We start from the raw sequence: 27,009 nt of genomic DNA, 5'->3' as shown, positions 1-27,009 counted from the left end.
GAAGATAGGGGTGAAAGATAGCTAAGATGGGAGATAGGATAGGAAAGAATACCCAGGTAGTGCAAACATCATTCAGTTACTGTGAGGGCCATGTGGGAGCTTCTTAACAAAATTCTCACTTCTCTCTTCCCTTTTCTCAGTTCTTGAGATTTTTTGTATATTTGGTTTCAATAACCAGTTACATATTAGGACTTGTCAAGCTGAGACACCGACTCTAACACACTAACTTTTGGCCTAGAATTTCAAAGTTCCTGCTCGAAGTTCTGACTTCACCCATTTACTCGAGCACCAGACACTAACATTTCTCCTTTTGTCATTCTCACTCTTCAAGCACTAGCCCAAAAGTGACCTTTCTTCATTTCATATGCTCTCAGGTAACTCATATACATTATGTTGGTGAATACTAGAAAGTGGCCCTCACCTCCAAGAAGAAAGAATTAAGATTACAAAATTCTAGAAGGTGGAAAGAATAAAGAGGAAAGTGGGGGAAAGTTTACAAAGAACAAAGAATTATTTAAAATTTAAGGAATTTAAGGATTCAATGGAATTGGTTATTTAGTTAAAATGAATAAAAAAAAATAACTATATTTCTAAAAATTAATCAATTGAGTATTTTAACTTTGACTGTATTCTATATTTTAATTTTTAGAAATATATTTATTTTTTTATTCATTTTAAAGAACAAAAGGACAAAAACAGATAATATGGCATACTGCCACAATATTACTGAACACAAAACATATGTACTAGCTTTAATGAAGCAACATGCAGCACAATACATTGTACATTTTGTGTAGTTTACCAAATGATATTGCATAGGAATATTTGAGTCTCTCTCAAGTTTTCAACTATTCCAATTATTCACTAATTTTCACACAATACCAGATTAACAAACTTCTCTTGTAAACTAGTCACATCTTATTGATTTCATAGTTTCACAAATTATAAACTTTTGCAATATCTATTAAGATAATAATTTTATCATTATTTAATTCAAGAATGTTTTCATTTTTATTAAAACCATTAGTTATGATTTCATTATTGTTAATGAATGCAGTTCTCATTTATCAAGCTGATTATGCAAATCAGCAGCTAAAACAAAGTTGATATTTAATAAAATAACTTCCAAAAATAAGTTTAATAATTAAATAAATAAAATTTTCTCATACCACACCCCAGAATATCATTAATAACTATTAAAAATTTATTAACTCTGCAATATAAAATCTGTTGACTATAAGTAAAATATAATTATTATATATATATATATCAGGGGGGGCCAACCTGCGGCTCGTGAGCCACATGCGGCTCTTTGAAGGATTATTTGCGGCTCTCGATAAATGTACCCGAGTTTCCTTCGTTTTTGTCCCGATTTTTTGCTACCGTGCATAGTCGCGTGAAAGCTTGTTAGAAGCCGGCACTTTTTGGAATTTTTTTCTGAGTAAACTCGGCGCGCAATAAAAACGTTATTTATTGCATTTTTCGCAGTTCGAAAAAATTGGAGAACTTAAATTTTTTGAAATTTTTTGAAAAATTTCAGAAAAAATGCCACTAAAAAACCACCAGAGGGCTTCTCACAGAAGCCGAGCGATCATAGAAGGGTTAAATTACTGACAACAAATATGAAAGACTAAGTGCAACGTTGTAACAAGTTTCATTTCCGTCCAAGTTAAGAATGATATGACTCATCGAAAACTGCGCGAACGAACATAAACAGTGGCGTAATCGTCCGTAATCGATTGACTCCAGACCGATTTTGAATTTGTAAACTTTCATTGCAAAGGACAGTTGACATTGTGCTCTGGAGGAAACAATTTGTATCACTCTTGCTACGGATATAATTTGTAATCTGGAATTTTTAGTAAGTTAACTAAATTTGTTTCGTAGTATGTAACACGTGTTGTTATTGTTTTAATAACATCAATCTTGTATTTTCTAAATTTATTTATTTATTTCCAGTTCTTTTAAAAATATGACGACAGAGAACGAAAATAAAAAAAGAAAATACGAGCAAGAAAATAGAAGTTTTAATAATGAGTGGGAAGAGAATTTCTTTTTTATTGACAATAACGGAAAAGCATTATGTGTTATTTGTAATTCTACGGTCAAAAATTATAAAGCTAGCAATTTACGTCGACATTATGAAACCAATCATCCTCAGTTTTCTAATCAGTATCCACCAAATTCCAAATTAAGATCAGATAAACTTGCTTCTTTAAAATCAAATTTAAATAAACAACAGTCAGTTTTGATGACCTGTAGCAATCAAGCTAATAATGTGGCTGAAGCCAGTTTTGTTATTGCCTGGAATATTGCTCGTGCAAAACGCCCGTATGGAGAGGGGGAGTTTATTTAAAAAAACTTGGAAGATGTACTTAAAGTTTTAGATCCAAATAATGCAGCATTGCACAAAGTTGTTTCGCAAATTCCCATCTCGAGACACACAACCGAACGACGCATAACTGCAATTAATACATCTCTTGAATATAATTTAAAAAATGATTTGAAGAACTGTATTGCATTCAGCTTAGCCCTTGACGAATCAACAGATATCACAGATCTTCCGCAATTGGCAGTTTTCATACGTTTTGTTTCACCTGACTTCGTTGTTAAAGAAGAATTATTAGATTTAGTGGCACTTCAAGAGTCAACCCGCGGTGTCGATATTAAAAATGAATTAGATTCCATAATGAAAACTTTTGATGTGCCTCTTAATAAACTTGTAAGCATTGCAACTGATGGAGCTCCGGCAATGCTGGGTAAAAAAATCGGTCTTATTGGGCTTTTAAGAGATGATTCTCAAATTCCACAATTCATACCGATTCACTGCATAATTCACCGAGAACATCTCGTTACAAAATATTTAAAATATCCTGATGTTATGAAAACAGTGTTACACATTGTGAATTACATTCGCACCAATGCAAAAAATCATCGACAATTCAAAAATTTCCTTGAAGAATTAAAGGACGAAGAACTTCCAAATGACATTAATTTCTTTTGCATTGTTAGATGGTTGTCTAGCTACAACGTATTAAATCGTTTTGTAGATTTGTTTGATCCGATAACTGCATTTCTAAAAGAAAAGGAAATAACCTATTCAGAATTAGACGATGACGAGTGGTTACAAGACTTAATGTTTTTGACTGATGTCATGGAACATTTGCAAACACTCAATTTAAAATTGCAGGGGAAAGATAAAATAATATCTGACCTCTCACAGTGTATATTTAGTTTTCAAACTAAATTACAACTTTTTCAAAAAGACATTAAAAATAAAACTTTTTGTCATTTTCCTCGAATTAAAAAAATTTGTTCCAATATTAAACAAGAAAAACTCAACGAGTATATAAAAAAGCTAGAAGAAATATTGACGGAATTCCAAAATAGATTTCAAGACTTGAAATATTTTAAATCGTCTCTTGATTTTTTTCTGAATCCATTTGAAATTAACATAATTCAAGGTGAGTTTTCCATTTCCAATATAATCATGACCCAAAAAGCATCTGGAAAATTAGAATTAATAGAGATGCAAGAAGATCAAGCTCTACAATTAAAATATAAGTCGACGTCGATTACTGAATTTTGGAAATTTGTACCAGAATCGAAGTATCCTGAATTAAAAAAGGCTGCTTGTCGAATTATTTCAATATTCGGAACAACGTACTTATGTGAATCATTTTATTCCACTTTAAAATTCGTGAAATCCAAACACCGATCAGTATTAACTAACCAGCATCTCAAAGAATTATTGAGAAGTGCTGTCACCAATTATTCACCAAATTTTAAAGAATTATCAAGAGAAGTAAAATAAATGTGTTTAATTTTTAATATTTAAATTCAATACACATATTTTGTACTTTTATTTATATGTTTACAATAAATATAATTTCTGTAAGAAAATTTTTTAATACCTTTTTTGCATGCCTTTTAAATACATATCTAATTGCGGCTCGCGAAAAATTTCAAATTTTGAAAAATGGCTCGGACTATCAAGGAGCTTGGCCACCCGATATATATGATAAACTCAAAAACCTGATTTATAGTTAAAGCCAAATAAACTGCCAAATTATAGGGCTATAATATGGCTATGTAATTTATAAAAATATGTATGGCCATAAAAACATATTGTCAATAAAATGAAATTTTATAACATAATTAATTCAACTACTATTAATGTTTAAAGAAAAAAAACTATGCAGCAATGCCTAAGTATGTAACTATAACATACAGTAACTATTCTTATATACCATAATAGATATTCAGTTGATTATTCAAATTATGTTTCTATAAAATTAAATTTAAAGATTTTCTAAATTCCTCTTGTAATTAGTGTTAAACAGATAACTGCTTTGGCCATCTAGTCAGCCAAGTCATCTGCCTACTGTTCTGGAAACCAGGAATTGAATCCAACAGTTGAAAAATCCCTGAATTTTTTGGGGGTGATCTATAGCAAATATGTTTGACACTGTCCTTCATTATGGGCCTGATGAAATGCACAATAGGCCTAAAAATAAAACAAAAAACTCAGTGCCTACGAGGCAGAAAGAGTGAGGGAGAAAAAAATGTTACACAGATATTTTCAGCAAACATACATAAATCTACTTTTATTATATTAATTATTTTTTATTTAAGAATAAAAAAATTTATGGTACTAATAGGACCAATAATAAATTTTTCAGAGAATAAACAAAATTCAAAAGCTGAAAATTTAAATTTTGGACTTTGTTTTCTTTTTTCCATTATTACATAATTGTCTATAAATGTCTTAGAAAACATTTAAATTAAAAGAAAATGCAATTAAGAAAAAACTTTCAATAAATTTTTATGGAACAAAATATTTTATGTATGGTTTTATAAATTAATTTTAATTAATTTCCATAAAATACTGTAATTGATAATATTGATGATGAACTCTGTTTTTAATTATATACTATTACTTTTTCATATAACTTAATGCATAAATTATCCATTTTTAATGATGATTAAATGTACTCTAGCAATTCTTTGGTTAAATATTAAAGATTCCTTTCATGCAAATTTTATACTGTACTAAACTTGATAAAAATAGACCTAAACAGCAAAGTATATTTCTGTATTTAATTTTTCTAGTTTTATCTGAGTTTTATTTACTTTTTCTAACAAAACAAATTAAATACATTTAAATATATATTTTGTAGTACTGAAATTAAAGAGGATGAAACGTTTATAACAAGAGCTTTATTGTGTCTTTTGTTTTCTCTGTTACACAGTGTCTCTCCCCATCAAAAACAGACTTTTTTCCATACTTTCCTTCACATCCTGTACCCAACTGTTCATGTAATGTTCCTGCCTCAAGATCTTATTAAAGTCTCACAGAGCTACTGAAGTCTTGAATTAAGCATCGTTTATTCAATCAATCAACTTAGCCACTTTGAACTAAATACACAAACTTGTTTCAGTGATGAAACTATATTTCATTTGTCAGGAGAAGAAAAGCAAACCTACACAACATACATATATGAGATTCTGAAACTCACATGTAGCTGCTGAACATTCAAGAGTTAATCCAAAGATAAATGTGTTTTGTGCTCTGATAGAAAGTTGACAGAAGAAAGATTATGGATCGTTCATGTTTGCTAAAACACTAACTGAAATTGTGTATCATAACACATTGAAGCTATGGGTATTCCCATAGCTACTAAACAACAGACTCAATGCTGTCTTTCAGCAAGTTCGAATACCACTGCATATTGTCCCTTCTAAAAATACAAATTTTGTACAGAAGGATAAACTGAATGTCAGTCAGAAGACCTGTGCCCCTTGATTTTCTCTCTGGATTGATATGTATACAACAAAATTTGTGTGTTACCATGGCCACAAAATTTGGCTAATCTGTAGGATCAAATATGCAGAACTGTAGAAACAATTAATTGTCAGATGCCGATTTCTGTTTGACAAGAAATCAAGCATCATTTTGATGTGCACTGCACAAATCAACTTTCATAAATTATAATAACTGAAACAGTTTTCATTTACATTTCAAACAGTTCAACCTTCATATTGATGTGTTCAAAAGATTTTGTTCAATAAATGTTTCTGATTGTTTTCATCACTCTGTATCCACATACAAGTATTGGAAAGAAAATAGTGGCAACACTAATTTCTTTTCATGCTCCATAGAAATGAATGGTAGTGCTGTTGATTTCTGGATTTTGAAGGGAAAGGCATGGCTGTTTGACTCACCTAGTGGTGCTTGTGTAGGACATGTAGATCAGTGAGTAAAAAGATGTTACTTAATGATGTCAAATTGGACTGCCCTAAAATAATGTTTTTGAAGTAGGATCATTGATTTGGATAAATGTGAATGCAATCTTACAAGCCAGAACTGAAACACCAATCCAATGAATGGCATCATCCATCATTTCCACCATAAAAAACTGCACCAAGAACCAAGGAATGTGAAAGTAAAGTTGATAGTGGTATACAGTGGCATGCCGTGACATTTGATGATAGGGAAACTGTTTCTGTGAGAAGCCGACTTCCATGGGCAATCAGTTAATTGTGCGTCAGTGATGATCTTGGTTTCATTCGTATTGTTTGTTCGATAAGCCAGTAAAAATTGTAGACTTCTCTAAATGTATTTTTAATATCACAATTACATTCTGAACTGCTAGCCATGATATAAGGGCTAAAATTATAAATAAAATAATAACAACTTACTTGGTGAAATAAAATGTGTGGTGGATGTACAGTACATACTTGTACCTGGTACAAAATATTATTCAATTGTATGAATATACTTTTAAAGAAAATTATAATTAAATATAGCTTTGTAAAAAAACGTACATAAAAGTAACATAAAATCTTTACTTTTTAAATTTTAAAACAATCCACTTAGTCAAATAGCTCCCTACAAGTAACTAATGGATGGAATCAGAGACAGTCCTGGTAGTGTATGCATGTGGGCTGCCAAATCCCGAGGGTGCCGATACCAGTCAATGTCAAATGCTTCTTTGTCACATCACTCGTATACCTCAAAGGATACGACAAGGTTGTTGTACATTTTAAACGTTTCTCGCCATAGCTATAAAAATCTAAATGTGTTAAACTTAATAGATTGTCCGTCATTTGTTTTCTAACTAATTTGTTTTAGGACCAAGGTCCACGGAAATTTCCAAAATTTACAACTTTTCAGTCACTCTCATTGAACCGGAAAAATTTCTGTCTTTATTATCTAATATTATGAAGAAATCAGTCCACACTGTACTCGGCTAGAGATTGGTTCGGTTAAGCTTCTGTTTAAGTAAAATTCCAGCTCTTTCGGCAGGGTTTTATTTATGTCCCCAATTCCCTAATCTCTTAATTATTTAACTACTTCTTAAGTAGAAATAAGTCGAAACCGGTTACTTTGTACTTGAATATTTGTAGTCTTGGGAAAAAGTGGAAAAGCCAATTTTTATGACAACGGATACATAAATCATAAATTTAGGGAAAATAAATTCTAGAGCTTTTTTTGTACCTTATGCATCTTTCATTAAATTTAGTTGTAAATGATGCAGCCAAAATAATAGTTGATTTTTTAACATTGTACAAGATTTGTACACATTTTTTTTCTACATTTCCTTATAGATGGGACATACGAAATCGTAATATCACTGGTTTAACATTGAAATCCATAAGTAATATAAGATGGGAGAGCAGAATAAAAATATCAAATATTTTAATAGATTTTTTTAACTCCTGTCAACTATACAGAACTATCATAAAAACATCATACCAGTAAATTCTTATCGGTTGGGTTAAGTTATAAATCTACTCGTGACACATAATCGGGCGAGGGTGGCCAAATATCTAACAGGCAGGCGGCTAACGGCCTAAAACCGGTCCTGGATAGAATTGGAAGCGTTATACGTGTGTAGCTTCCACCAGCTAAACCGGGTGAGGTTGGTGCTCTGTAAAGCGCATGCGTGAATGAGTATAATCTGGCTGTTTGGAAGCCGACAATACAGTGCTTCCATTCTGCCACTGATATTCGAATATACAATAGCAATCTTATCGTTTTTTCACGTGTAGTATAGAAATTTGTAATAAGATACATAATGCAGTTATAATAAAACATTAATTTTAATTATATGAAAATAATTGCACAATATGTATTTATTTTTTAGAAAATACAAGGGAAGTGGGCACTTCCACCGCTTCCAATGACAGCATGCCACTGGTGGTATATGTTGTGAAGGATATGATACTATTCATGCAGTTCCTCAGGGCCAGACTCTGAATGCTGAATACTACCATAAGTACCTGGAACATCATCTTTGTCCCACAATGCAGAGGAAACAACAGCATTTCCAAACAAATGCTCCCATTTTCTTGCACATGTCATACTGCTGTTCCTGTGAGGGAATTGTTAGGACAGTGGGGGAGGTACTCAAACATACTCCATATTCACCCAACATGAGTCTTTGTGACTTCAATCTTTCCCCAAGCCAATTGAGAGAAAAGCATTTCCACACAAGAGATGCCATCCTTTGAGCAGTAGTCATTAGGGACATAAACATCAGTATACTATTGGTGTGCAGATGATATGCAGGAGATAATATTGAAGAAATGTAATGCTATTCTGTTTTTACAATAAATAATTTGTTATATATGGATATGTTGCCACTACTTTCTTTATATCCCATTTTCACTAATCTGAACTTGTGCTAATCTAAGCACCAATTTGAAGCTACAGGTGCCCCACAAACTAGATCTCCTTAAATAATGAAGCATTGGTTATACAAATTTCCATAATGATTTGTGAATAAAACTAAGTTTTCAGAGTTATTTTGTCTCAGTTGTCCCATCTTTTCCAATGTGAAGATTACAATAATTTACTCAACTGACAAGTGGAGCCAGTTTTCATGTGGGACACACTATATTTTGTTAGTTTTCTCTAAATAGTCTAATAAAAAAAAATCATTGATTACAAATTTATCTTGTTTAAAAAAAAAACGTAATATATAGGCCTACTATACATTTTAACAATTGTATCAAATAATTTTTTAAAATTTTGAACTAGCCCTATGTCAATAGTCCTTTTTAGCTTCCTGTTTTATGTATATATGCAAATAATCAGGATCGTCAAGATTCACGCTTATGATCCCTTTTACCTCTCAGTGATCACCTTTAGCCTTTTTTTTTTTTTTTTTTTTGAACAAGTGAAATTTGTAGACTGTTTCTTCATTAATAAAGAGCAGTCTTAAAGATTTCATTTTTTGTTAGCAAAAATAAAATTAATTTATAAAGATAGGAACCACTATGACAGCCAGACTCAGGAAAAATTGTTGCACAAATTTCAGGCACTTATGTCAGCTTCTTTTCTAATATTCTCAAACAGTTTATTTTGAAAATCTCATTCTTGTTTCTTTGAGAATGCTTGGTAAACTAGGAATATCAAAGAAAACCAAAATTATCTTTAAATTTGAACTATTAAAACTACATATCATTTAAAGAATTTAAAATGGTATTCAAAATAGCAAAAAAGAAATTGATTTTAAAACTTGTTTCCGGATCCCAAATCGTTTCACCTGCACTTTCATAATAAAACATTACTTTCTGCCTATGTCGTCAAATTATTGGCAATGGAGAAAATATTGTGTCAGCTTCTATTTTTTTGCTTCATATAAAACATTTTGAAATTTATCATTAGACTTATAATTTTATAAATATTTTAAATTTTGTAATACCCCTATATTATTTTCAACACTGAATCAATTTTCTGTAATATTTTACTAATTATATTCACTCATGACAAAATCTTGTACAATATCACAACTGAGCAGATAAATTTATAAGATTTTATTTTAATTGCCAAGACTTATATTATGAATAATTATAAAAAATGTTTTTAGAGAACTGTTTTGAAATAAACTAAAGTATTTTTTTATTTTAATAATACACATTAATATCTATTAAATATCCTTTTTTTGTTTGGTAATTTTAAAAATCATACAAATACAGTAGAGCATCGCTTATCTGACCCCCGATTAACCGACTTATCGGTTAACCGACCGTCGGCAAATTCAAATGTCCGCTAGTGATGTGGTGCTACAATATTTGGTTATGTCTTGGCCACTTTAATATTATTTTTGTTAAATTTTTGCATGTTTTAGCTGGCAGCACTGGCTGTTCATGAAAGAGAGGCTAGTATTTAAACCAGGCCTAATACATTATACTAATAATGTATTTTTTCATACTTTTCGGTTATCCGACTTTTCAGTTATCCGACCAACCCCAGTCCCCAATTAAGTTGGATAATCGATGCTCTACTGTAATAACAACTCTATGCCTGATGAGTATATAATATTGTAGCCCGATATTTTTTTTTTAAAATCATTTTTAAGAATTAAAATTATAAATTTTTCTTGTATTTTTAATAGTTTCATGGTGTTAATTTTAATTCTGTAATGTTTATTAAGACGTATTTTACTCTGCAGCAACATTTTTTTTCCAACAATTAAGAAGTTTTAGGTTTAAAGTTTCTGTCTAAATTTTTCAAATAACCAAATTCTTTGAAAAATTGAAAGGTTTGATTATGCCACTTAGGCTCATTGCATCCTTTGCACTTCAGTACAGAACAGGCCTAGGTGTATACTATAGGCTATACGAACCAACTTAAGCTGTATATTCAAATGTAAATCACTACAGAGTAGATACAAACCAGATAATCCCTTTTGGCAACTGCTCAACCAGTTCATTAGGAAATGAAATTATCTCAACTTTTGCCAAACTTCAATTTGTTCAACCAATGAACTTTTTACAACTAGTATTCCAAACATTTACAACTAATCATGTTCTAACTCAGTTTGTGTCACGAAGTATATTATGAACATTCTGCATTGATTAGTGTTTGTTTTGTTCATTCATAGTAGTTCATTCAACAGCATGAAACTAGCTTTAAACTGCTTATTGAATCATGCAGATAGAGTACTTCATTCTGCAATTTCAAGCTGTATTAATGTCACTTCAAATATTACTAAAGTTTGCTTCTACTATTAATGAGCATTAAAGCATATCTACAGAATAAGTATTCTTTATCCATACAAAATTCATTTCATCATCATATCCACAAATTATCTCTTATATAAAAAGTAACAATAATAGATAAAAATTAGTTTACAAAATAATTAGTTTATATAAAATAACTATAAATCACTCAGTTATGAATAATTGAATATAAATAGAACCATTGAGAGCTTGTATGGGCCCCTTTTACCATTTTATTTCCAAACAAATTAAATATTTAGAATATTTCTTTATTGACAAAGCAAAAAATAAAAGTTTTAAAGATTTTATTTTTTTGTTAATAAAAAAATAACATCAATCAATAGGGACCACTACAGGTTTCTGGGTCCGGGAAAAAATCCCTCCCTCAGTAGTCCCAAAAATGATTATAATGTATATAGACAGAGTATTTATCATATAAAAACCAGTTTATTGTAACTAACATCAAAAGTAAAAGTACCATACTTGTAATGAAATTCCATAAGCATTTCACAATTGCAGTATCATGAAACATTTAATTTACAATGATCTTTCCACTGAAGATAATATCTTAAAAAAATTTTAAGATAAAAACAGTTATAACATAAAACTACATTTAAGTGTAAATATTAAATTAAAGAGTAATTAGAACCTAAAAAACAACACATATAATCAGATTATGACACACAGTGTTTATATAGCATATATATTAACAATGTTTATGTACTTATATACAAACCACCTAAAAGTAACCTCTAAACCCAAAGTCTGATAGAAACAGCATAAAGCATATGACTGTAGCAATTAGTTTCTGATATTCAATGACAATATTAGGTATTTAGTAGTTGTAATTAACTATTAATTAATCCACACTGTTTATTATGACATATTCTTTCTAAATATGTTTAAGTAATTCCTATAAATCCTGTAATCATTACCTATCTTGAAACAAGTAAAAAAACCAAAATAACCTTGTATTCTTTTATGATACTTAAGAAGACATTTTTAAAATTCCAAGTAACTTTAACTGTATTTTTGTTAATATAAACTTACTTGTTAATTATTTTGACAAGACATTATTCTGTTTTCCTTCCGTCTTTCGAAAATTTCATAAGAATTCGTCATCGACCGAATAACTCTGATAAAACTTCTTTCTTTTAATTCCACTTCTCTATTTTAGATGGCGCTGATAAATTATTTTTTAAAAACCAATACTCTAATTGAACCTAATTCTTATATCATTTTTTATTTTCTTTTTTTCTCTGTAATTATTTATCCCAAATTATTTAAAAATATATATATGTTATTATAAAAATTGTTTATATATATGTTACGGACAAAGTAATTAATACGGGCATTATGAATAATGACCAACAAAATCGGGCATTGTAATAAATATTGATTAATTTATCAAATTGACCGGTCATTATGAATACTGCTATCACCTAGTCGGGCAACGTGATAATAATAAGTTGAGGAATGATCATCCGACATACGCTAGCTAATCGGCACGCAGTTGCGCGTGCGTATCGCGTTTAGTACCGAATTTGACGGCAGACGCGACTGTTTGTGCTCTCAACAGATTCCTCCCGGAGGGGAGCCGCCGGCAGGCTGCCGATTGTTTAACGTCACTAGTTATTTATTCACGGTAGTTCTTGAACACACGTATCAATAACTAGTATGTATCAATATCTAGTAACGTTAAACAATCGGCGGCCTGCCGGCGGCTCCCCTCCGGGAAGGATCCGTCGAGAGCACAAACAGTCGCGACCACCGCCAAGATGGTGCACATAGGTAAAATTTTGCCATTTAATTAATATAGTTAATAGTACTTAGTTTTGAAAGATTACGTGTTCTTTTTAAAATACTTTGAAATAATTCACAAAAAATAAATATTTCTAAATGAAATAAGTGGAGGTTTTTTTAATCAAATTTTAAATTCGGTACTAAACGCGATAAGCACGCGCAACTGCGTGCCGATTAGCTAGCGTATGTCGGATGATCATTCCTCAACTTATTATTATCACGTTGCCCGACTAGGTGATAGCAGTATTCATAATGACCGGTCAATTTGATAAATTAATCAATATTTATTACAATGCCCGATTTTGTTGGTCATTATTCATAATGCCCGTATTAATCACTTTGTCCATAACATATATATAAACGATTTTTCTCATTTTCCGGTCTTTTGCTTGTCCCGGGATTCCGGGATAAAAGTGAACTGTTTCCCGGGATCCCGGGAAATCCCGGGACAAAATTAATTATTTTTAAGATATACAAAATATCATAAAATCAAATGATATAATTATTTTTTGTTTTTTAAAGTAATTTAATATGTTCTGTAAACTTCAAAATCATATTAATAACGCTGTGTAAGATATATATTAAAAATTTCCTTTGAATTTTCACATATAGAAAAAATGTATTACAGTTTGCTGGAAACTGCGTACAACAACAACAACAAAATGCTTTGAATTGAGTTAAAAATAAAAAAAAGAAAAAGAAGAACTTAGATCAAACTTCTAACTTAGAATTTTCGTTTTTTAAATAAAATATAATACAAAATATTGTAAATTTTTATAAGATTTTAAAAAGCAAAGATTGTCAATACTTCGATCACTCAATCTAATTCTTATTTCAGTAATGAAAAGTCTCGCTACCGAGAATGCCTTTTCTGATTCAATTGATGTGATTGGAATCGTGTTTAATGCATTTAAGAGAAGACAAATATTATGTGTTTTCACCAGTATCCTGAAAGATTTCTAGTTCGTTTTCGAGATTGTAGTACTTCTTTTGTTCTCTAGTATTCTTGATTTGTCTACTTCGACTGCTTTAGTAGAAACATCATAGCCCAATAATTCGGCAGTTCGTTTGTCTTTAATAATCAGGTTACAAATACGCTGGCGGGGCCCCTTTAAGAGTAGACAAATTTGATGATTTAGAAAATTTACACAAAATACTGTACTTTCAATTAGATTTCAACTAGAAAGTTGTAAATTTCATTTAAAAATAAGGTTATTGTAAACATACATATATTTTATTGAGTAAAATTAATTATTTTAATTTAACTGAAAAATACCTATGTGAAATTTTTTTCTGGGTTTGGTTTTCTCTGCCTGTAGCCCTCATGATTATGTCACACTAGGCTGTCGCGGTAATAGAAAAAAAAATATGTTTAAACATAATTTTTTTTAGTTTTGTGGGCCCCTATTTTGTGGGGGCCCGGGGCACAGACCCAAATGCCCTTATGTAAATCCGGCCCTGCTTGCAGACTTCGTACTCGTTTGTATTCTGGCCCAATTTGCACAACTTGGCGTTACGCAGTTATCAAAGCTACTGAGCACGGTTGAAAATTAAGACAACATAAGCACAATTATTACAGATATTACAGGTAAGGAATTTTGAGTCCTGCTGCAAATAGCCTACGTTTGATTATTGACCATTTGTGACGTGCCATAACAAGTAAAAATTTAAAAAAACTAATAAGTAGGTTTAAAATTAATAAATACAAATGTGTTCTGACAGTTTATGAGTTAAATAATACTTTCTATTTGCAAAATTTCCTCAACCTTAACACAAAATAAGAAAGAAGTGAATTTTTAAGAAATTTGCGGGATTTCCCGGGATAAGAAAAATTTCCCGGGGTATTTTCCGGGTTAAAAAAACAACTGAGATTCCGGGATCCCGTGATCCCGTTTGAGAAACCCTAATATATATATACACTCTAGATCAAGGGTCGTCAAACGTTTTTGATCGTCGATCCCCTACAAGTTTTCGAAACCTCACCTCGACCCCCACCAAAAAGTTTGTGTTACAAGCAAAACAAAGCATTTAACTATTTTAATACATTTTTTAAAATTTTGCATTTGTTTTTCATTTATTGTATATTTGTTAATAATAATTTTTGTAACTGACAATCAGTGAGACAGATAAGCTTGACCTTTAGCTCCCCCTTATGCTTTCTAGGATTCTAGATTGTTTCTTCTCGAATGTAGCGGATTTCTAGATTTTATTTAATTTTTATAAAGAAGGTAAGATAGAGGTAAGTGTAGTACTTAACCTTCAATATAACAATATTTTTATAATCTAAGTACGAACCAGGTCTTGAAAGGCTTTACTCTCAGCCATATGATTGTTTATTTATAGTGTAAGTTATAGTGTAATCAGATCAGTCTGATATGTACCATAGTTAGTACGTTATTGAGTTTTTTTTTCGGACAGTGTTTCTTCTTTTTCAAAGATATAAGTGATGTTCTTGTGTTTTCATTATAGTCATAGCTTGTAAAAATTTTGGTTTCAACTTGTGAAAATATTTTCAATGAAAAACTTCATTTTGACCTTTGTCACGTTATGAACCACATTGTTGAAGTTAAAATCCTTCTAAGAGAAAATAAAAGCTAATAATTGTGGGGAATAGAAGAAGTGTTGCGTTTGTTCATCAAAAATAGACAAATAAAACATGATAGTAACTGAAATAGACTGATACATAAAAATTGAAAATAAATTTCTACTGTCCCTTCTCTGATTAGCTGTCTTTCCTTAATCTCGAGAAAGCAATTAGCAAGATGAAAATCGTAACCAAACATGGAAAGCTTGGAGTAGGAAGTTCAGATTAACTATATATGAACTTCCAGTTTAGATCGGAAGTCACATTACTTGAATTAAAAAGTTTCCCCCGAACGAAGTTAGAGAGATGACCGACTCGACTCTATTGCTAACAGGAAAAGTATGTTGTGCAGAGACAAGACACCACTAAAAGAATTGAGAACATTGTGACGAAAAGTTGCAGCCTGGCATCGTCACAATGCCGGACTGCAACTTTTCGTGCCGGTGTCACAATAAATAACCGCACGTTAGATTTAGTTTGGTTATATTAGTTTGGTTACGGCAACGCGACACATGAGCGATCTGCCGAGGGAAATGCAACCCGGGAAGATTTTTATGGGAAGCTGAATCCTATTTAGGTGTAACTAACGTGAAGAAATCCCCGAAAACGTGGCTAGCCCGTTGGCCATGCCCAAACTCACAACTAATTTACTACCAGTGTTCGATGGTTTTATACACTCGGGTACTGGAGGGCACTTATTAAGGAAGTACCGTTCAGAAATGAAAAAACCTGATTAGACGTGGAAAATTAAATACTTATATACTTACTATAGACTTTTCATAGGGAAACACTTTCGATTCCACGCAGCATTGCTGTACTACCTGTCTCAGTAATGATATATTATATGATATATGATATATATTATATGATATATTTACTTGACTGTTATAATATGTATCATTTATGATATATATCATATGTTATATTTACTTGACGTCTATTTCGCGCTATATCATTCTCGCAGTAATTAAATGAATATAATATATATTTTTTCTAAATTATATCCTTTTTTTATAAGAATTATATTTAGTTTATTATTTTGTTAAAATTTTTACCAATAGATGGTACTACTTGTGAATCAGCAAATCGAATATGGATAGAAATTAATTGATTTACAGAAATTCAATGGATATTTTGGGATTGCATGTACGACATTATCTGTTAGAAAAATGTACACGCAGGGTCGGATTTACCAATCCAGGGGCCCTGGGCACAAATTCGGTGGGGGTCCCCCCTTTAAGAGTAGGCAAATTTGATGATTTAGAGAATTTACACAAAATACTGTACTTTCAATTAGATTTGAACTAGGAAGTTGTAAATTTCATTTAAAAATAAGGTTATTGTAAACATAGATATATTTTATTGTGTAAAACTAATTATTTTAATTTAACTGAAAAATACCTATGTGAAATTTTTTCCCGAAATTTTCCGATGTTTCATAGGTTTTTTCCCGGGTTTGGTTTTCTCTGCCTGTTGCCCTCATGATTAGGCCACACTGACGGCCGGATGGCCGAGCGGTCAAGGTGGCAGCCTACCGCTCTGGGAGACCCGGGATCGAATCCGAACGGGTCGAATAATCCCCAGGAATTTTTCGGGGGTGGTCCGTTCGGATATGTCGGGCCCCGTCCCTCACCACCCGGTCGCCCCATTGTGGGCCTGGCCGAACCCATAATGGGCCTACTAAAAGAGGCCCTCTTAGTGCCCACAGGGCGGAAAGAGCTAAAAAAAAAAAGATTAGGCCGCACTAGGCTGTCGCGGTTAATAGAAAAAAAAATTATGTTTAAACATAATTTTTTTTTAGTTTTGTGTGGGCCCCTATTTTTGGTGGGCCCTGGGCATAGGCCCCAAATGCCCTTATGTAAATCCGGCCCTGTGTACACGTGTCTGCGGTGTTTTGTAGCAATTGGTCGAACGGCCTCAGAACGAATAGCGAACAAACAAACATCCTCATTTATATATGGAAATACGCATTTCATCTGAATTTTAAAGTACAGTACTTCGATTATTATTTCATTCGGTTTTTTAAAATTTGTTCTGTTTTGTGAAAAATAAATCATCGTTGTCAAATCGCATATCAAATAGGCCTTATGGTAGAAGGTTACTAATGCAACGTTTCGATTGCCGTTGGGGGATCTGAATCCGGACGGGTTGAAAAATAGATGTGCAGATGAGCAATTGTTTCGAAAACTTTTTCGGCGCTTATATTTTATTTTATAATACATACTTTCTTCATTTCGTGTATATAATCCAGTTTTACCTGAATTTTTAAGCGGAAAATAAGGTTCATTGTCATAAATAATGTAACGAATTGAATATTTCGCCAGTATTGATGCCATGATTTTTAATCTTTCCGAAAAATAACGAATGAAAGTAATGACGGCAAGGACTGTGAATATGTATGGTTAAGGAAAATAACACAAGTACTGCAATAACACGGCCGGATGGCCGAGCGGTAAAGGTGGCAGCCTACCGCTCTGAGGGACCCGGGATCGAATCCGAACGGGTCGAGTAATCCCCAGGAATTTTTCGGGGGGTGGTCCGTTCGGATATGTCGGGCCCCGTCCCTCACCACCCGGTCGCCCCATTGTGGGCCTGGCCGAACCCATAATGGGCCTACTAAAAGAGGCCCTCTTAGTGCCCACAGGGTGGAAAAAGTTAAAAAAAAAAGAGTATTGAATAAGTATTTGTGCTTTGTTTAGCTTCTATGAAAGAAAGCCTACTAAGAAGGGGAAATACTGTAATTTCCGAAATGCATCTGGATAAAATAAAGTTGTTGATTGGCTAGTAGTTTTGGAGCCTGCAGATGTGATAATTCCTAGAAAATAATGGTGTCTGAACCGGTTACATGTTGAAATTATTCGCTGGTCGTTTATCGCTGCAGTTGTTAACTACTGATTTTGAAGCGTCAACTTGACGATAATACTTTATAATGGCTGATTACATAATTTTTCTTGCATAAGAATAAGAAATGTTATACTTCTGAACAAATTTTACGCTCAATTTTGTCTATGTGTCGACTGTTAAAAAAACACGTCACTTTTTCGTGATTCGATATGATCCTAGAGTTATATCCGTTGTTGGTCATTCTAGTCTTTTTACTTCATTATAAACAGTTTGACGTCCAGTTCCGAAATGTTTTCAATACTGATATCTGTTTACTAATAAAATGATTTTATTAGCTCTGATAGAATAAGTTGGCTGAAGAGCTGAGCTTAGTTTACACTGAGAGCGACTCTGTCCGAAATGTATATCAACAAAGAAAACTTTAATAAAAGTGACGTATGAGTTCCTAGCTCGTATTCCTAAAACGGTGTAATAAATCTAGCCTTTAAAAAGCTATCATTGTGCCTATATTTGTAGTGTAAAAGTCTCGTTAAAACAATTTTCTGTATTTCGTATCTTTGGGTCAAAATGGAAACATCAAAACTCTTAGGTGCACAAGTAAGGAAAATTTGCAAAAATGATTCTATACAGACGGCCGGATGGTAGCCCACTGCTCTGGGGAAATCCGGGATATGAATCCGAACAGATCGAAAAACTCCTGAAATTTTTCGGGAGTGGCTGGATATGTCTAGTCCTATCCCTCCCACCCGACCGTCTCATTGCAGCCATGGCGAAACTATAATAGGCTTGCTAAAAATGCCCTCATTGTGCTCACAATGTGGAAAGAGTTTAAAAAATTATTATATTTAAAGGATAATGATATTTTTGGAAGGTTTGTTTGTTTATGACAACGGACACACTTGGGCAATCTGCCTAGGGGGGTGCTTTCCAGAGGGTCTTTTTAAGAGTATCTGGTCCATATTCAGGCGTTATAGGCGTGGAGAAATCCCTGAAAACTCCACGTGTCCAGCCCGTCCAGGGGAAGCGCGAACCCACGATCAATTCCCAGTGTTCAGGGAACGGAACCGTTTGGCCACGGCTTTTTGGAAGGTATAGAAACTTCTTTTAATAATAAATCAAAATAATTACAAATAACTTAGTGTAATAAATACGTTTTTATATTAAATTTAATTTATTTTAATTGAAGTTATTAAAAATATTTTCTTAATTAACAAAATTATAACTTATGATAATATAATGCATTATATTAATTTACTCAGTAATTAAGAAACTTTTAGAAATAATAGCGAGGTTGAGGCCGAAGTTTTTAACGCGAAAACGTGTACGTCGAACGTTCGGCGCCTTTTTCCTGTAAGCCTAGAAGTTTGACAATGGCGTTTGGAAAGTCAGTGGAATCATGCTCGACATTCCAAACGCCATTGTCAAACTTCTAGGCTTACAGGAAAGCGGCGCTGAACGTCCGACGTACACGTTTTCGCGTTTAAAACTTCGGCCTCAACCTCGCTATTGATTGTGTATATACTTTTATAACGCTTATAGTGGGTATGCTTATAATGCGTGTTGTCTGCTAAAACAGTTTTAATATAGCTGGATAAAAGATCCAACGACATAGCATGTTTCATTTCAAACGAATTGTCATTAGGTTGCTTATCACGAGATAGAGGAAGCGTTGCCTGGAAAGTGGCTTTAATGCCACTTTCCAGGCAACGCTTCTTCTGTCTCGTGGATCAATTGTCCTGGACTTTTGGTGACAGTTCTCGGAATGTGCCCGGGCTAATTTTTTTCGTATTTTTTAAATTTTTAAATTAAAATCTTTATTGGATATATCTATTATTGTCTAGAAGCAACTATTATTATTATAAATTAATTTGCAACGAATAATTTGTAACAAATATTTTTGGAAGCCCTTTAGATACGAGATTCAAGCTAAATGGTTCTGCGAAACCTGCAGACAAAGTTGTTGAGAGGGGACGAAAACTGAGCATAGATCCGTGCAATCTGGGCTCTTTACAATGACATTTTAATTATGAAGTTATAAAATTAATTTATACAATTCAAAGTGCATTCGAAGAGAAAAAAGAATAAAGAGTGCAATCATCATATGAGGGGATAGTATAGAGGAGTTTAAGAGCCAATAATCGCTCTCCATGGTCTTTCTTTCAGAAGAGATGTAGGCAGAGTTACCATATACTGTAGTATCCTAAAGGACAACGTGTCATTCTTATGTATGGAAGATAGATCCTCCATTTTAACCTTAAAAAAATGTCATCCCTGTATTCAGACACAATTCTAATAGCCTCTTTTATAGAACAATTTCGCCTCCACTTCTGACTGGATCAGATTTACATCACTTCTCTCAAAATTCTAAATGCTGATTATACACCTAAAGCAACTATTTTGATTGTTTCCTAAAATCAGAATGAGAACTGACTTCACACATACTATTGAATGATTTATCAGTGTTTTTTGACGATAAACTAAGAAATGTCGAACAACTTAAATTTACATTTTAAATATTGATATAAGTCTACAAGAAGTCATACTTTCTCATTCCCTTACCAAATAAATTCGGATTTAGTTGTTTTACATATTTTATTTTGTAAATAGTACGTGAAAATATATTAAATGTCGTATTTGGATATATTAGTTTTAAAATTTTAATTTGTATATGTTCGCAAATAGAGAGTATTTTAGTATATTTTAATGTTTAATGCTTGAAAATATTTGAAAATATTGACATGCAATTTCCTATAAATTCCCTATAAAATATTAAGATAATGCCCTAAAAACTTTATAATAATTCCTTACAATTTTTTAAGGAATTATCTTAACCTCTTCAAATCTGCTTTGAGCATCAACCATATTCTCAAAATACTGAATATGCCCTGAATAGCTAATTAATTTCATAAAGAAAATATATAACTACAGTTTTATATAATAATATTCTTATATTTCGTCGATTACTATATACTGTACTAAACGCTCCGAGTATTTGATTACTCTATTCCAGGCACTAATTTTCTGAGTTTTTCTACTCTTGATCACTAAAAAAAGCATAGTTATATCACAAAAAAGAACTAAAGTATCTCTTCGCACTTAAGTATATAAGATAAATAGTGATAAAATATTCTGAATACGCGCCTGCTGACAGCGGCAAAACTAATGCACATAGAACATACGACACCATCTTGGAATCGATGTTCGTATCCATCGACCATCGATGCATCGCCCATCACTAGCAGACACTTAAAAGGATGAAGAGCCAATCTAAAGTTAGGTCACATCGACAGCAAATAGTGAGAAACCAGAAAGCGATATTTATTCGCTTAGCGAAGTTGGTTCACACTACAAAACGTGGAAAGCAAACATTTTCAATGTGTCGTACTTTAAATCTTTTATTTCAAAGTGAATAATGCATTAATGCTAGAAGCCTCAAAAAAAAACCTCTTTGGACATTTAAAAGGTCCTGCCTAGTATCATATGATACAGGCTTTAATTACATAAACTCATATATATATATAGAAGGCCTCTCACAATCACTCATGAATCTGCATTATTGCTTTCTTGATGTAAGGGCTGGACTTAAAGACTCGTGGCCCTAGGCTATAACATAACACAAGCACTTCTGCATCAAAACAAATGAATCTTTTTAAATTATGAGGCCCTTGGCGATGTTTATGCACCAATCTGGTCTTGCCCAGTGTTAATTTTGTTCCGATGATGTTAACGAACATCATAATTTAATTAAGACAGAACATTTATTCAAATCGAAGTCCAATATCCTCCTTTCGTCCATTAATTTCTCGTGTTCATTAATCTGATAGAGAGTAATTGATTAAAGCTTAAATTTAGTAAAACCGAAATATTTTAGTAACTAAAAATTATTTTTAGGAAAAATTAATTCAAAAAGAATATTTTTAAGATAAAAATTTGAAAAGATCCCATGGAGGTCGCGGTCTTCTGGTTGGGAAATATTATCTAAAGCCTATTTTTCCATAAATATAATTCATAATGAAGTCTTGGAAAAATATACAATTGAAAAATTACTTAATTTCAGAAACAAAAAAATTAATTTATTCTAAGTAAATATCAAAAGAAAAAAAAATTAATAAACTTTAGTTTAATATTTCTCTACCAGAGGTCAGGATAGTCTTTGTGAATTTTTTTTGTATTAAAAAATTACAATTAATGATTAATTTTTATATTTATAATTTAAAATTTTAATTAGAAATATATAAAGATTAATTATTAATTGTAATTTATATTAATTTTTATAATATAAATTCTGTTTTAATTATTATATTAAAAATTTAAAAACAAAATAATAAAAGAAATTAATTAAAAATTAAAGGATTTGTTTTAATATCATACACATTTTTAAAAATTAATTTAAAATAAATACCATTACGACAATGATGCAACAGTTATCAAATAGTTATCAAATTGTAACAGTGTTATCAAATAGCAGATAAAATATTATCAAATAATATATATATATATATATATATTATTATTTTTAAAAAATTTAAATTATCAAGATTGTTATTACTTTATTTTATAAATGTATAAAATATATATTTTTTTATTGCAATTTTTATGATTAAATTTTCGTTTTAAATATGATTAATATTTTTAAAACAAATAATAATATTTGTTCCTTTTTTAAATCTGTAATTTTTAAAGAGTATTTACGTCTGCTTCTGGCAGATTTTTCAATTTTTTATTAATTCCTGTTTAAAATAAATATTAAGTATAGAATTAATAAATAATACTTAAAATCATAAAACAATTGTAAAAATTTGAAGCGAAATAATTGTTATTTTCAATTTCTTTTTACCTTAAAAAAATGGTATTTTGAATTAAACATTATTTTTTAAAAAATATATAAATAAAAAACTGATTTAAAATTAATTTAAATACTTTTTTATTTAATCGCTTTTCAAAATTTAGAATATTTTATTATAACAGAATTTGTTTTCTTTGCAATTTTTAATATTTTAAAAAATTTATTTGAAGTTGTTTACGTTCAGTGTTGCCAGTAATTACGTTTTAAAAAAAAATGGAAGGCCTACGATGTAAACTCCGATATAAAAATACAATCGTAATCGGATACAATTTAGAATTTTTTTTTTTTTTAAACAAGAAAAGAAAAAGTTAGAAATTAACTGACAACACTTCAAAAGACATTAACCATATTTCACGGAGGTTAAGTCACAATACAAGGGAAGGTGAAACACGCTCAAGACACTAATTGACAGATATAGTCACAGAGGGCGGGCAGATGAGGCGTTCATACTGTCAAGGTAACATCAGTCCAACGTCTCTCGAGTGCAGTTACCGCCTGGTCTTCTACCATCCTACATTATATATTATTCAGGTGTACAAGGGACATACTCCACTCAACCCGATTAGATGTCTGCCCATTTAAAAGGTGGCAATTGAATTTGTGACAGACTCTCTCTCACCAACAGCTTTGTCAGGGTTGATGAAGTTTGACTCCTTAGGAACTGTAGCCATGAATTACAGTTACCTGTCTCTTGGGTGTGCTGGAACATTACTTCCGCAGTGTTTTATTGCTCCAAACAGATGTGGTTATTGCGAGATAATACCAGAAAAATTTTTTGAATGATAAACTGATGATTTTTCTTATTGTCTAATTAAGTTTCCGTCTTAACAAGTTAAAAGTTTTTATGACGTAGACGAATTTAATGATGATTAAAATTATGTAAAAAATACAATTAAATTCCTTTACAGAATTTATCTATGAGAAAACAGGCGTTTTGAATATTAAATTTTATATTTTAGTTTTAAAAAATATTTAAATTTTATTTACTTTATTGTATAATTTATCTTCTGACAATAAAGAAATGTTGACTTTTCATATAAAAATTATGAATATTACTTAATGAAATGGTAGCGGGTTATATACGATCGGAATGGTTATTGAAAATTCTCATTGGGAGTACCACAAATTTGATAGATTCTCCGAAATTATTAAAATTCATCTCGTGTAACGCTCCATAGCAATTATCTTAAGGGCACAACTAAAAATTAGTTTAATTAAAAACGCGATTAAAAAAATACTTGATTATAATCCGCTAGTATAATTGATAGAGCTTTGAAGATCATAAAACAGAAAAACAAAAATGCCATATAATAAAGGGGCGTTCGCTTTCTACGCCATTTGATAGGCAACGTGTGGAATTTCGCGTCTGGATCATAATAAGCCATTAAGAAAATGTAAGGATGATACATCACCCTCCAATTACCGAGTTCTAACAATACACGTATTAATTGAACGAGTGGTATGCCTCATTGCCCTTTATAAAACATGGCGTAAGTATTAATACGAGCGAAGTGTGGGCATACCATCCACATACCAGTGGTATGACACGTGTGTGAGTTACATCTCTTGTTTCGAGGATAAAATCCCCGTGTTGTGGGCGTTACCTACAAGAGATAGAATCGAGTTCATCTTCGAAGCTTACAGAATGAGTACACGATCCCCTCCCCACAGATGACGCCATAAAATAACTATTTATTGATAAATGATCTCTATCATTCACATAACGCGACCATCACTCTCACCTGAATGGGTTCGTTAGTCATTAATAAGATACACCTGTTATATATTAAAGAGGAATGCTTTTGAATGGAAAATAAATATAGAATTACTTACTTTGTAATTCTTTTTAATATATATATATATTTATTTTAAAGAATTACAAATTAGTTCTTATTTTTAATATATATAATACATTAATGCTAATAACTATTTGTTGTATAGTATACAGAGTCGGATTCAGGCATAACCTATACAAAATGCAGCTTAGGCTTCCCGTTATGACTCTGAAGCTTAGGGCCTCACATCTTTAGCTTTGCTAGAGAGGAAGGGCCTGTTATATATTATAGCTTAAGGTCACAACAAAATGTTTAGCCCTAAATACAAGAATTTCAGGACTAAAGTAGGGTGAGAAACGAATTTTATCCCGAAAAGTTGTATCATTAAGTATCACGATCTCAATTTTTTATAACGGAAATATAAAAATACATTTTAAAATTACATATATTATATTTATATTTCCGAGCATTACAAAGTAAAACTAGTTCAAAGAAAAAAAATGTTTAATATATTTTTTTCTTATTTTCCATTCCGTTCATTTGCATTATTTCATTAAACTAATCAATCATCACTCAAATAAAAGTAGATAAAATCTTTTAAAAAACGTATACAAATTATGAATTTTTATAATTAGTAGATTCATATAGATTAATAGATTAGCAAGACATAATTCTCTTACAGGTGCTAACGTGAAAACAATCAAGCAAAGTAATTTTGATCCACAGACTTTCATGCGCGAATCGATCTTATAAGCGGCCTATACGGCAGAACTTGTAAGGAGGAAGAAGAAGAAAAGGGGGAAAATGGTTAAACGTTCTGAATACAGTTCGTGACCGTAAATAAAGTAATTATACAAGTAAAAAAAACAGTTTTCTATTCACACCAACGGGATGAATGTCTAAAAAAAACCGTTTTTAACGAAAGAAATGGATGAAAGAATCGTGTGTGTGTATGTGGACATTAAGGGAGTCGCTGTTATTAAATGTCCTATCGTCAACAATATCGCGTACAAGCTAAAGAAGAAGAAAAGATAGTGATGGAAACAGTTTGATATGATAAGACAAGTTTGTCGTTACGTTGTGTTCTGGTACAAGATAAATGTTCCATCCATCTCCACAAACTACTCAATAAATGCCAACCCATTCATTGTTGGTGTAATTCCCGACCGAAGATGGATGGCAGATGCGGCGACAAAGTTGGTTGGGAGACACATACCACTATTTACGTTCCTCTATTGTCACTAGTGTATGGGGTGACATATACCACGTGGCTTGTGGCTAACCACGTGCTCCGTAAGCTTGCATATTACAATATTGACCGTATAGATCTGTCATCGTGTGCAATAACAAATGGATCTTTTCAAATAATCTAATTTCTACAGGATGCTTCGGTTATTGGAGATATAAATTTCTAAAAAATGGCGTAGAAATAAATTCAAAACATAAAAAAACGTAATTAAAATTATTGAATTTTAATTCGAAAATCCAAAATAAATTTTTATTTTTATTGTAAAGTTATGTAGCATATTTTTAAAAATTTCCTAAAATTTATTACGTAATTATTTCATTTTTAAATGTGTGATTAAATTCACTTCGTCATAAATTAATTATAATTAAATTTAATTATGTTTTAATGATTAAATTAATTAAACATCCCCAGATGGCGCTATTTGTAATAACTTGAGGGGGGAGTATTAAACCTACAAAATTTAAATTTAATTGATATAACAATTAATATTTTTATTATATAAAATACAAACAAAAAAATGTTATAATGAAATTTATTCTAATAATATTTTAGAGTTACAAATTTTAAATAATTTTATTAAACACAGATGGCGCTGATGAGATAATTTAAAAAATATCAACAACTCATTAAATATTAATCTAATCATTATTATTATTATCAATTAATTTCTTTTTAATGATAATTTATTACTTTAAACATATACATTATATATAAATAAATATCGCGTAAGTGAATTTATTAGCTTAAGAACCCATTTATATATATCATTATAAATATAATTTTCGGAGATTATTTTACTTGATATAAAAACTTTTTATTAATTTTTTTTTTATTTAAAAATCACAGCAGACATTCCATTAGTTAGAGAGACAGAGTTCTATCCTAATATTCCCCA

The 27,009-nt window shown here is 31.3% G+C and overlaps 2 protein-coding genes across 2 annotated transcripts in view; one reads left to right on the top strand and one right to left on the bottom strand.

The window, feature by feature from the left end:
• LOC136989881 (RING finger and transmembrane domain-containing protein 2) overlaps window positions 1-12,184 on the bottom strand; it is a 46,459-nt gene extending 34,275 nt beyond the window's left edge. Inside the window, exon 1 of the mRNA XM_067288173.1 lies at window positions 12,064-12,184. The gene's annotated coding sequence lies outside the window, so the exon portion shown is untranslated. The remainder of the gene's footprint in view (window positions 1-12,063) is intronic.
• On the top strand, window positions 1,973-3,814 carry LOC136989844 (general transcription factor II-I repeat domain-containing protein 2-like). The gene is made up of 2 exons (XM_067288128.1): window positions 1,973-2,331; window positions 2,527-3,814. Exons 1-2 carry the CDS (start codon window positions 1,973-1,975, stop codon window positions 3,812-3,814), a joined length of 1,647 nt encoding a protein of 548 aa, XP_067144229.1.
• Window positions 12,185-27,009: the final 14,825 nt, after the last annotated feature.

The sequence above is a fragment of the Centruroides vittatus genome, unplaced genomic scaffold (genome assembly GCF_030686945.1).
Source record: "Centruroides vittatus isolate TY-2023 unplaced genomic scaffold, ASM3068694v2 scaffold_769, whole genome shotgun sequence".
Classification (NCBI taxonomy): Eukaryota; Metazoa; Arthropoda; class Arachnida; order Scorpiones; family Buthidae; genus Centruroides; species Centruroides vittatus.
The sequence above is the reverse complement of the archived record's forward strand: the minus strand, read 5'-3'. Positions and strand labels throughout refer to the sequence as shown.

What these genes read in the sequence shown, in the direction of transcription:
- LOC136989844 (XM_067288128.1), top strand. Translation starts at nt 1,973, where the DNA reads ATGACGACAGAGAACGAAAATAAAAAAAGAAAATACGAGCAAGAAAAT. An exon ending in ATTGCTCGTGCAAAACGCCC is followed by an intron (nt 2,332 to 2,526) that starts GTATGGAGAGGG and finishes TATTGCATTCAG; the next exon opens with CTTAGCCCTTGACGAATCAA.